At 43.9% G+C, this 12,151-nt stretch overlaps 1 protein-coding gene across 1 annotated transcript in view; it reads right to left on the minus strand.

Moving 5' to 3' along the window:
• Nucleotides 1-12,151, minus strand: part of MDGA2 (MAM domain containing glycosylphosphatidylinositol anchor 2) — a 382,087-nt gene that overhangs the window by 4,987 nt on the left and 364,949 nt on the right. Inside the window, exons 13-15 of the mRNA XM_069783014.1 lie at nt 11,457-11,612; nt 10,183-10,341; nt 3,241-3,371 (exon numbers count right to left, since the gene is read on the minus strand). Of these exons, the coding sequence (XP_069639115.1) occupies nt 3,241-3,371; nt 10,183-10,341; nt 11,457-11,612 (446 nt within the window). The remainder of the gene's footprint in view (nt 1-3,240; nt 3,372-10,182; nt 10,342-11,456; nt 11,613-12,151) is intronic.

Consider the following 12,151-nt stretch of genomic DNA (forward strand, 5'->3'; position numbering starts at 1 on the left):
ATGCTGTAGGTTAATTACTATAACAAGGTGGATATTAATGCAACAGGGAACTGTAATTGGGAAAACGGTAAGTTTTTCCATAATTTACCCTGTTGTCTGAAAACAGTGTCTCAAGTAATTATCCCTCTGACAATTTTTTGACTCTACCTCTGATGATGGGAAGTATTCAGCTCCAGAGGAAAGTGTCTTCTCTTCTCCCCCAACGTACAGCTTGCCTTCCTGCTCCTTGGCAGCAGGCATATAACCAGTCAATGGATTTTAAAGTCAAATCTTTCCTGATAATGAAAAACACTGTTTCCAGACAAAAGGACTCTATACAAATACAACGGCCAGCATTTAATTAAAATCTGCATTTGGCAGTGCATTTTATGGGCCTCAGAGACGGGTTGCTATTAGCCAGCTTGGCCACATGCTCAGAACAAATCACCGCAGATGAGTGTTGGCAAGGCACGGAGCACAATCCAGCCTGCAGTTCACAGCTATTTGCAGGAGGTGCCAGATGATCAGAATCCCCTATCAGTATCCCACAAAACCTATTATCTGCATGTCTGTGACTTTACAAAACTGTTGTCAAAAATACCGCATTTAGCTGAGGAACAGAGGGGCTTATGCACGCAGCAAAGGCCACTCTGCTCTCTTAAACAGGGGAAATGGAAATAAGCCCCTACGGTGCCTCCAGAGTTATCCCAAGTGTCTCCGGGGGATTCAGCTTGTGCTTCTTCAAGAGGATTTCAGACAGATTTTACCTTCCTGGCCAGTCTCCTGATAAGAAGTAGAGAGGAGCCTCGTGAATGTCCCCCGCCAGCCAGAGTGATGATAAGGGTGTAAGACCCTCACGCTCCCCGTAAGGGGCTGAAAATCCCAGTGCTCCAGCAGGGTCATTTACTTAAGGGCAGATCAGGCCCTCTTTTTCTCTTTTTGCCAAAAACGTCTTTGACACAAGAAGGTGTCGAGGAAATTGTAACTGAAGGCGATGGCAGTGGTCCTGCTCAAATCTGAACTAGAACTGACACCTTCCTAGATACCAGTGTGCAATGTATCACTTCCACGTGCTCTCCTTTTTTTGACCTGTGTTTATTCTTTAAAAATACTTAATAAGTGACTATCTTACTGACATAGCTTTTATGCAATACTTTTTCTGATTCAAAGCACTGTAGTCCTCTCAGTTCTTCATGACAGAATCTTTGTTATATATCACAGGGACTGGGAAGGTATAAAACAAATCTGGGCTGCACTTTTACCCATACAAATTAACCTATAAAAAGTTTTAATTTCTGTGTCAGTGTACTGTTTTACTGCAAAGATTCACTTCAGTTCACTCTCCTTAAATTTAACTGGGAGGTTTATATTCTTTCCTGCTTAGACTCCTAAATGGAAAATAAAGTTTGCTTGATGCAAGAGCTGCTAAAAAAGTAATTTAAGGTTCCAACCACTCTGACATTTATTTGTTATATTTGTGCAGAGCTTCACGGCTTTACATTCATTTTATGTTGAAGCCTTTAAACGCAACAATGTAAAAGGTGAAAAATAGCCAAGCAGAGGAGCTTCCATTTTGTGCACCAGCTTGTGGCACCAGCGAATACGGTTTTAAAGCAATGCGACTGGGTGCACCAGTAGCAGAAGAGACCCCTGTAACTTTTCCGAAAGCAACAGGGCCCTGTGCAAGGGCTGATGCTCAGAGTCCTCGGTGAAAGCAGCAACCAGGGCACCGGGAGCTGCTGGCCGTGGCTCTGGGTGCTCTGCCAGAGCATCACCCCGGATGGTCCCCTGCAAGGCGAACACCCCAGCCTGCCCTTCCACCCAAAGCCATGCCTTCTTTCTGCGCTGATGAGGTGACCCCAGGTTTGTACCCCGTCACCCTCCTCCTCTCCTCTGCATTGCTAGTGCCATCTCCTTTGCATCTCCCTGCCCGGAGCTGACGTCCTCGTCCTTCCCCTACTTCTGCTAGAGCCCGTCCCGGGTCTCAGGAATCCCTCTCAGACAAACCTGCGATCACTTTGGTTTCAGCTTTCCCAGCCGTCTCTTCTCTCCCTTTACCAGTCCATTTCTTACGTTTGGACACTAAATGGTTTTTCTCTCCTTCACTGTTCACACTTCTTGGATTTATCCTGACTTCACCAACGCAAGGCTCACCCGCTCTGATCAGCTCCCTCGTACTCGGCCCCCACGCTCTGAGGGTACTTTAACACTCGTACCTCTCTTCTCTGCCCAATTCTGCCACTTCGTTCCACTCAAACATCATGTAATGTTATACTTCACATATCCCTCTCCTTCAGAAGTTTTCCTCTAATCTCCCCCCGCGCAATGCTTATGCGATCAGGTACGTCATATAATTTCTCTTCTGTCACTGCCTCTCACGCATGGAAATAAGAAGAAAGGGTCAGAATCAGTAACTACCCATAAAGCGAATCCCAAGCTGCATGTTTAAGATAGCAGTTCTGACTTGCACTGAATGACTCTTTTCCCCAAAAGCCATTATCTCCCCCAGGGGACCTGGAGGTGACAGAGAGGGGACAGAGGAGCCTGGAGAACATTGCACCGCGGGGCACAGCTTGTGACTCCTGTCTTCCATGACGATACTCCCAGCCTCAAACACACGAGGGCTTGCTGGCGGCAGCTGCCTTTTTGGGTCTGTTCCAGTTACAAACAGCTGAGAGCGTGAATGAGAACTGCCCATAATAGTCTATCAGCATCTCACTGTCAAACCAAAAATGAAATGTGTGAAAACCTGTCATAACTTGCATGCGCCTAGTGAATGAGGCGTGCGGCTCTGCCGTACCAGGAGCTCTGCGCAGGCCACACTGCTGCTTTGGTACCTTTCAGCAAAGACTCAGAGATCATTCCTTTTTCTGCAGAAAATGCATGTATTTCAAGAGACCTCTAACACTGGCACTGTACCGTGGACCCTAAATATTTTTTTTGCAGGAAGTAGTTTTGTATTCCAGTTGCTAATCTGAAATAAAAATACGTTTTATATTGGCTACCAGCATCTTCTGAAAACTGAAAGACGTTCTGTTTTCAAGCAAATAGCTGCTGTTCTGCCACTAAAATGTGCATTATTAAGCTCTATGGTGCTCACCTATTTAAAGCAAGGAAGGCAATTATCTGCCCATAAAGCAGCTTTCAGAGCTGAAGTGAAGCTGTGAAATCCTGTGTCAGAAGGAAAGGGTCAGCGTACACAGGCCCCCCCTCCGAAAACCAAATACTCCCGTTCCTGGTGTGCGATGCACAAGCCATTACCTGAAATGAAGTTGGGGGGTTTATATTAACGCGGGCTTGGTTCCAGTGCTGTCCCTTATTTCCACTTGAAGACCACAACGGGTTCTCTATCGCGGTCTGACCTTTCAACCGCAGGTAAACGTTCAAACTTCCTAGAAAAGAGGTGGAGAACTGGAATTGGTTAGGCTCTCTGATGGAGGAGAGATGCTGGGCTGCGCACAGCAGCAGTCCCCTGCTCACCCCCCCCTTCCCATTTTGCACAGGCCTCTGCTAGGTCCGAGTGGACGTGGAGAGTTGCTTGTCATAAATTCAAAAACTTTTCAACTTGGGCACACTGCGAACTGGCAATGTGAATTCTCAGCAGAGGGAAATGGAGGGTGCGGGGAGCACCCATTGCTCCCTGCCACTCAGGAAGGACACGAGGCTTCCCAGGGTGAGATGGGCAAAAAGGAGTTTTCGGTGCTTTTCTGCAAACGAGGCATTTATAACCTCCTTACCGAAGGATGAATAAGCGACTTGGTTGCTTTATGCTTAGCTCTTGCTTATAAAGGCTGTCCCACTTCTTGTTTACTCTGTACATCGTTTAACTAATGGAGTGCCATAGAGCCTGGCAAATCTATCTCACAGATAGATGTGATGCCCTTGCTCCTGCTAAGGAGTACTTTGGAAGGACAACATAATCCTCTGAGTTAAAATAACCTCAGCAGAGTCCCTCACTATGGAGAAAAAACCCAGAGACCCGGGTCTTTCCCCAGTGCTGACCATTATGTTACTGGTTCCAGCACAGGCATTATTTGCAACAGGTAACAGATCGTCTGCATTCGGCAGCCCTTCTCTCTGGTTAACCTCACTGCCTCAGACCATGAACAGAAACCAGACTGTCCTGGTGCACCAAGAGACAACAAATGCATCGACTTAGTTTATCAGGGTTCAGTAATTCACATAGTTTGGAGATTTTGGTCCTTCTTGCCCACCACTGTTATCTGCAGATGTGTGGGGCAGTGGTCTCTTTGTACTATGTAAATCATTGCATTTGCCTTCATTCAAGAAAGTTCAGACACTCAAGTTCACACAAGACTACTGTTTTTTTAGGGTGTTAGGCATGGCAGCTGGGAAGCTCATACAAATTATATTTGCAATGAAACCTCTCAGATCTGAGGCAGCTGCACAGTGACTCAGCTCCTGCTAATAAAAAGTTCTTATTTCTAGCAACAGCAAAACTCAGTGCCTTGAAAAACATAAGGCTAGACGTGTAATGGAGCAGCAAATATTCTCATCACGGCTATTTCACCAGGGTGCCCAGAATGAGGCCATACATCTTCTTTGAAGGAGGTGGGGGAAGCGATGCTTGCTGGCACGACTGGGCGGCACCGTGTCTCCCACCTGCCTCCCACTGCAGCATTTTATTTTTCAAATGCAGGGGAGGGTGCAGAAGCAGCACAAAGGAAACACGGCTTCTAACGAGGACATTCTGCCTCTTCCTACATGCGCCCTACTGGGTAAAACAAAAAGACCTGAAACAGAAAGGGCTTGCAAGAAGGGAGATGCTCAGGAGGGTTCCCTGGAGCAGCCCTGCAGCCCAGCCCAGCAACACGTCGCAGGGCTGTGCGGGGCTGCTCACAGCAAGCGGCTGCTCAGCCTCAGCCCTATTCCAAACAACAGCAACGGCAGCTCCTGGGCAAGGTTTGTGCTGTTCAGCTACAACAGTTCTCCCTTCCTTCCCATCTGCTTCTCTCCAAGACTTTTTTCAACAACCGTGCTGAGTCTACAGTCTGAAAAAGGCAGGGTCTTAGACAAGACTACCTAAAGTTATAAAATAGAGTCCTATGTAATGTTATTTTTCTAAAAGACAAAAAGCAATGCTCATATCAAGCAAGGGATTAATTGCTGGCTAATTGTTTCACCTGTTTGTGCAGGCTGATACAGCCCATGCTGCAGGGCTGTTTGGAATAACTGAATAATTCAGGTATGAAAAGCATGTAATTCCACCAGTGCTGAGGTTAGAGATTTAAGTTTGTTCATAGCATACTCAGCCTCTCTGTGTCACACAATTTCTTCAAATTAATAGCGGAATGATAGCAGTCTTACTTAAAATACAAAATAGCCATGACTCTGCCAGATATGCTCAGTCGTTGCCCAGCACGTTGGTTAGTGTGGATGTACCTGCCTGACCCCCATCGCTAGACATGCACACACACCTGACTAAAACGTCGCTGAAAACTTAACTAATGACATCTGCAACAGATGCTGATCCTTGAAATGCTGCCAGTAAGGTTTTGGAAAAATTACATGACCTTTGCAAAGCTGATGCTGTGGGAGAGGATGGGTTGGCTATAGGGTTCACGCTGAGGTGTGTCCAGCAAGAATTCATCTGAAGATTTCAAACTATTCCAAACTCTAGACAAATGGGTAATGAAGTGACTCTTGAGTAGGAGACAAAAACAACAGGCAGGAGTAACAACTGTGAATTAAGGAATAAAGTTTACTTTCTGACAGCGCCCTGCCAAGAGAGTGCAGGGTGCTTCGGAGACGTCGCCAGCTGCAGCACTGGGGTGGCATTCTGGGCGCTCATCACTGCGCCAACACAAGCAGGTTTCACAGTGTGCTCTGACAGCATGTTCTGCTTCCACTTTTTGTTTTGTGATGGCTCTCTAATGACAACAAAAATTATTGTTCTTGGAGCATCAATTAGAAATGCCCCTTTTTGGGGTGTAGATGGAAAAATTGGAAATACAGATTGTTTTAGAAGATGGTGACAGCTGTAATAGAACTACAACCTCTTTCTGTCTCAACATAGAGACACGACAAGGACAGTGACTCTTCATTTTCTTCTCCCCAACAATGGCTTATTGTGTGCTGCAAATCAAGTAATGGGAACTTCTATTTCTCTTACGCTTTAGGGATAATCTACCTTCTCCTTTTGAAGGATGTGGAGCAAAGCACGTGCAGTTTCTCTGGCAGCCAGCACTCTCAGAGTTAGCTCTATGTGATCTGTCAGGAATTACAGCCTGACTTGTAAGTAAGAGCCATCTATTTCAGGTAAAGAAACACTTTATCTTCCTGAATCTAACTGCCATGGCATGGGATGTAGGTCCTTGTTTATCTCGTCAGAGCTGTGCTGTAGCGTGAGTGCTAATCTCAGATCTGTGCTCTGCTCTCTGCAAAGACTCCCAAGTACCTCTCCTTATCACTACAGAAATTTTCAGACTCTCCTCCAGAGACACCAAAGACCTGAACAGCAGGCACAGAAGCTGAGCTGGATAAACTGGTAGGCTGTTTTTTTTCAATGTAGTGCAACAGGCATATTCTCAAATTGATGTCACTGGGGTCACTCGTTTTTAAGAATGGAGGATGAAGTAGCTTTTCCCCTAAGCCTCCAAGACCAGTCCACACCAGCAACAGAGCATCATTCCAGGATGATATTCCATTTTATTAGAGATCCTTCAAAACCTTGTCGGAAATGGAGAAACATTGTGATGAGCACTGAAACTGTTTTGGAAACAAAGTACTTTGTCCCTGAGACATGGGAATAATAACCCTAATACTGCTTGGAAATCTTATGGATACTTATAACTATGGAGAATAAAGCAATCCAGTGGAAATGCACCAAAGTCTGCTGAACAAAGCTACAGCATTTTGGATGAAAACTCAAAGGTTAATGGCCATGCATCTTCTCTGAACATGCTGTCCCCAGGTCCAAGGAAGGAAAAGGCTGGAATTTATTTAAGCCAAATTCCCCTGAGAGACACTTCCAGTTTTCAATTAATTCAGCTCAAGAATCAGCAGCTCACAGTTATTCCAGGGAAAGATCCTACAGCACAGAGATCATATACGAAGTCTCAGGTAGCAGCTCCTATCCTGCTGTTGTGAAGAAATCAGTGAGCCGGCAGTGCATATTATAGCCGATAGCTGCCCCGACTGGCAGCGCTCATTCCCAAATAGGGATGAGAAGCACCTTCTATATGTTGGCTGCAAATTCCAGAACAGCGGTGAAGGGTCAAGGCTTCTAACAGCTTGTGATAAAACAGTCCATCTGTTTTAGCAGTAAGATTTAGAATTATCCACAGGGGATTAATCCTTAATAAAATCTAACTCTCCTGAAAAAAAAAAATATTACCAATTAAATATTTCCCACAGAATCCTTGAGGTTGTGAGGCGCCTCTGGAGATCGTCCCATCCAAACCCCTGCTCAAAGTGTGGTAGATCAGAGCAGGTTGCCCAGGACTATGTGTAATCGGATTTTGGATGTCTCCAAGGACAGAGACTCCACAACCTCTCTGTGCAACCTGTGCCAGTGCTTGACCGACTTCACAGTTAAAAAAAAAAAGGTTTTTCTTACATTTAAAAGAATTGCCTCTATTTCAATTTGTGCACATTGCCTCTTGTCCTGTCCCTCAGCATCTCTGAGCTCCACCTTCTTTACGTTCTCCCTGCAGGTATTCACATACATTGATGAGATCCCCCCGAGTCTTCTCTTCTCCAGGCTGAGCAGTCCCAGCTCTCAGCCTGTCCTCATGTGAGACATGCTCCAGTCCCTTCATCATCTTTGTGGCCCTGAGCTGGGCTCTCTCCAGTAAGCCCATGTCTCTCCCGTACTGGAGGGCCCAGCACTGGACCCAGCACCCCAGCTGTGTCTCACCAGTGCTGAGCAGAGGGGCAGGATCCTTTCCCTCGACCTGCCTCCTTACCACAAAGGTGCATCATCTGAAACACAAAAGGAGGCTGAGGGGAGACCTTATCGCTCTCCACAACTACCTGAACGGAGGTTGTAGTGAGGTGGGGGTCGGTCTCTTCTCCCAAGTAACAAGTGGTAGGGCAAAAGGAAAGTTGTGCCAGGGGAAGTTTAGATTGGATATTAGGAAAAATTTCTTCACCAGAAGGGTTGTCAGGCATTGGAACAGGCTGCCCAGGGAAGTGGTGGAGTCACCATCCCTGGAGGTGTTTAAAAGTCGTGTAGACATGGCACTTAGGGACACGGTTTAGTGGTGGACTTGGCAGTGTTAGGTTAATGCTTGGACTTGATGATGATAAAGTTCTTTTCCAACCTAAACGATTCTATGATAAGGTTTGATTAAACTGGGCAAATCATTGTGTTATAATAAACCCTTTCCTAACCCAAAGTAATTTCTAAGATCACAAACCTTTAAAACCTCATTCAAGTAGTTACCTCATCAATACAACTATTCATACAATAATCATGGGCTTAAATCATTGAAGTCTTAGAATTTCACCACTCATTCTTTTCTCTTCATTATCCTCATGTGAACAATTTCACAGTGACAGTTCACATCCAGATAATGAAATGGTATATATTTGCTGCTTTCATAATTTATTTCTTGTATGCCTGTTGCATTCTCATGTGTTTCATAACATTTTGTCATTATCAGGATTTAAAATTTTGAATATAGTAGACATGTATAAGTGTGTGTTCAGACCCATGGCTGATGCTATTAATTTACTATTTTTCTGTCAGTCTGCTCTTTAAAGACAGAATAATATGTAATTTTGTACAAAGCTATCCAAAAGTAGATAATTTTGAACACCAACTAAAATGATGGTAACCATATTTTTTAACATTAAGGAACAAAACTGGTATTGAGCAATTTTGGTTTTCGACAACTAGGTGTCCACATTGCCATGAACAAATCCTATGTAACTGTGATCACTAATCATCACTGTCACCATCTTCACTTGTGGGTCAGCTCCTTCATGAGCCAGCAGTATACATGTCGATTCAAGAAATTACACATAAACAGGAAAGGGTGATTTCAGCAGAAGAAGCTAAGGACACGGGCACTTGCTGAAAAGGTAGCCCAGGAAAAAAACCAAAATTGCACCTATGAGACGTCACTGTTTTGTGAACAGACGTCAGCCTCAGTGGCTGTTTTTCTTATACTTTATCCTAACCTTAAGGTATTCCAGAAAAACTCTTTGACCCTTTATGTTTGTAACTTTGCTCTTCACTGTCACATACCAGAAATAGGCTGGTATATGACCATATAGGGCAGTCTATATTTTTTTCACTAAGCATGGCATGGCTCAATCGCTTCCTTCCAATAAACAGCCAAGCTCCTGCTGCAATGTAGATCCAGGAGAATTTAGACCTGAGTCTGCATTCACATACTCAGCAGTGCAGAGACAACTAACCAAAAACTAAGTGAACTTGTCTGCTCTATTTAAAACCTGACCTCTGCCTGGAGGCAGGTGAAGGTTTCCCGAAGCAACCACCAGCATGTACTGTGAGGATGTGCTTGCCCTTGAAATATATATAAAAATATATCAAGTCAGATCAGCTTGGCACTGGAAAAGCGTCTTGACACACTGGTTAGCACCAAGCACCCCACAGGGATTTACAGGATTTATAAAAATCGGCTCTCTATCGTTTATACTGTTATATTTTCCCACACCTTTTTTTCATACTATGCAAAGAAATTAAACGTGTGTGTTGAAAGAGCTGTGACTAGAAATAGACTTACAGATACACCTTGAAAATATATACTCCCACAGCTTGTGAGTGAATTGTTCATGACTTTTACAAAGGAACCGTATGCTGCTGCATCACACACAGGCTGTGCCACTCCAGCTGCCAGCACATGAGGAGTGCTCCTGCTAATTGCTTGATCCTGAATTAGTGAGGAGGGACTCAAAACACTGTTTAGTATCAAGCAAAGTCCTTGCAAATATCACCTTTTCTGTTCTCATGCTCTAAAGTTCCCTGCTCAAAACCTCATGCGTGCACAAACCACTTCCCAGCTGTAAGAGTGGCTCCTGCTAGCATGCTGATTAGTGGAAAACACAGTTTTACAGCAATTAGGGGCTATCAGGCACCTCTCTTGCCAGCTTTGGTTGCAACTGGCCCTTGCAGGTGTTGGCAGTCGTCCCGTGCTTTCGTTTCATGTGAGTGGACATTTCTCCTGCTATTTCTCCCAAAGTGAAAAGACAAGGTCAGTGGCTTTCTCTCACCTATGTGCTGTCCATACATGTGATAGTAGAAGCTAAAACAATAGGCTGTGTTCGTAGCTCCGTAAGGATTTTTTGGAGCAACACTGAAAACAGGACTAACAAGTCTGGCCTTTTCTCCTTCCAGCCTGGGGCGTGATGTCTCAATGTACATGTAGAAACCTAGGGGAAGTCCAAATGGAAATCATTAGGTTGCAGTCTTCAAAGTCCAACTCATATGCATGCAGGAAGACACCAGGGCTATCAAGAATCTTGATTAATTTTTCATATTCATCTGACATCACCATGGTTTCTGGGACATATTTCTTCTACATTAAGCCCAAGTCCTTTCCACAATTGCTTCAAAGACATGTTTTCTACCAAGAGTAAAATCAGGGCTAGCAGGTCAGTACTCATAAACAACTTCAAATAAATGTAACATTGTATATGCACAAGAAAAGAAAAAAATCTTTATGATGGGGTTCAGACTTTGGTCTCAAGGTTGCAATTTGTTCCTATAAGCAGTGAGCGAGGACAACTTTTAAAATAAAAGGAAAATATCTTGATGGAAACCTTTCAAGGAACATTCTCAACTGGCCATGTCAATCACATGTTTGAAAGCTCACTTTCATTAAAGAAAACAATATTATTTTGTTCTGATCCTGGACTGTGCCAGCAACAGAGACAGTATTGACTTAATCCAACTAAGCAAATACAATGCAGTATGATTTTTTTCCCCTTTGGTAGTGCAAGCAGGGGGCATACAATAAAATAGCATGAGTTACTGCAGTACTTGATAAATTCAGCACAATACGTCTGACTTTTCAAATGCAAATATACACTACAGTCAAGATGGCACGCTTCTGTTAACTGGGGTAGCAGATTGAAAATTACACATTTTAGCAACACCCAAAGTAAAAATGGGGCAAAAAAAATCTCATTGTGACAGTCTGAGAGAGTCCAAGTTAGAATTTAAATGACATAAAACAGAAGAATATTTCAAGATGTGCCAGAATATTTCCCCACTAGACTATAACGTGAAAGCAATCGCTTTGAAAATGGCACAATAGAAACAATACAAGATGGTTAATGGCACCATTAGTGGGTTGTGCTTCGGGACCAGCCACACATCTCAGCATTGGCAATTTCTTTTAGAAGTCCTTGAAGTATGGTTATTCTTGGTATGATCAGGAAAAACGATGTAGCTGGCTGAATTGGCTGTCCTGGACAGGTCCTTCATCCCAAGGGAGCAGCAGAGCTCCCAGTGCTGGGGGACCAGGCACACTGCTGGGGCTTACCTTCCTTGGAGCCAGTCCGATCCGCGTTTGGCCCCGTGTTCGGGGTGTATTTTGTGTCTCTAGTGGCAGTGCTTTGTTTTGTCCAGTCGAAATTGTCCGTGTCGTCTTGAGTGAAAAGGCAAATGTTACCATCCTCAAACCCACAGTGGAACTCTCCTGCCAACGCAGAAAATGAGCAGAAATTTAGCAGCTGAAACTATTCATCCCATGCTACTTTGTCAAAATACTTGTCAATTATAGCAAACACATTGTGGGATGATGCTTATTAACAGCACTGGAAAATAGACATACATTTATTTTACGTCAGTTTTCAGCCTTTAGTGTATGTTTTCTTTTGCAGTAACCTCAATGAAAAAGAAATCACGGTCATCAGTCTGTGTTGGTGTTACTTGAAATTACATTCAAATCTTATTGTATACCTCCTTCTCACATATTCAGATGTATATAATTGCCCTTAGAGACACTGTCTCTTCTTACCCAGCTAACATTTCTAAAAAGCTGAGAAAAACGGGCAGCTTTGTCCATAAAACATGAACTATGAGAAAAAAAGTGAGACATGGGTTATTTTGGTTTAGGGTAAGAACGTTAGAGAAAAGAGGACAGCAAAAAAAAAAAAAAAAAAAAAAAAGAGGACTTTTCAAAATGAAAACATTATCTCCAAGTGACATCTCCTAAACTATTCTTGGTTTTCAATA

This window comes from Haliaeetus albicilla, chromosome 5 (assembly GCF_947461875.1).
Source record: "Haliaeetus albicilla chromosome 5, bHalAlb1.1, whole genome shotgun sequence".
In the NCBI taxonomy this organism is placed as follows: Eukaryota; Metazoa; Chordata; class Aves; order Accipitriformes; family Accipitridae; genus Haliaeetus; species Haliaeetus albicilla.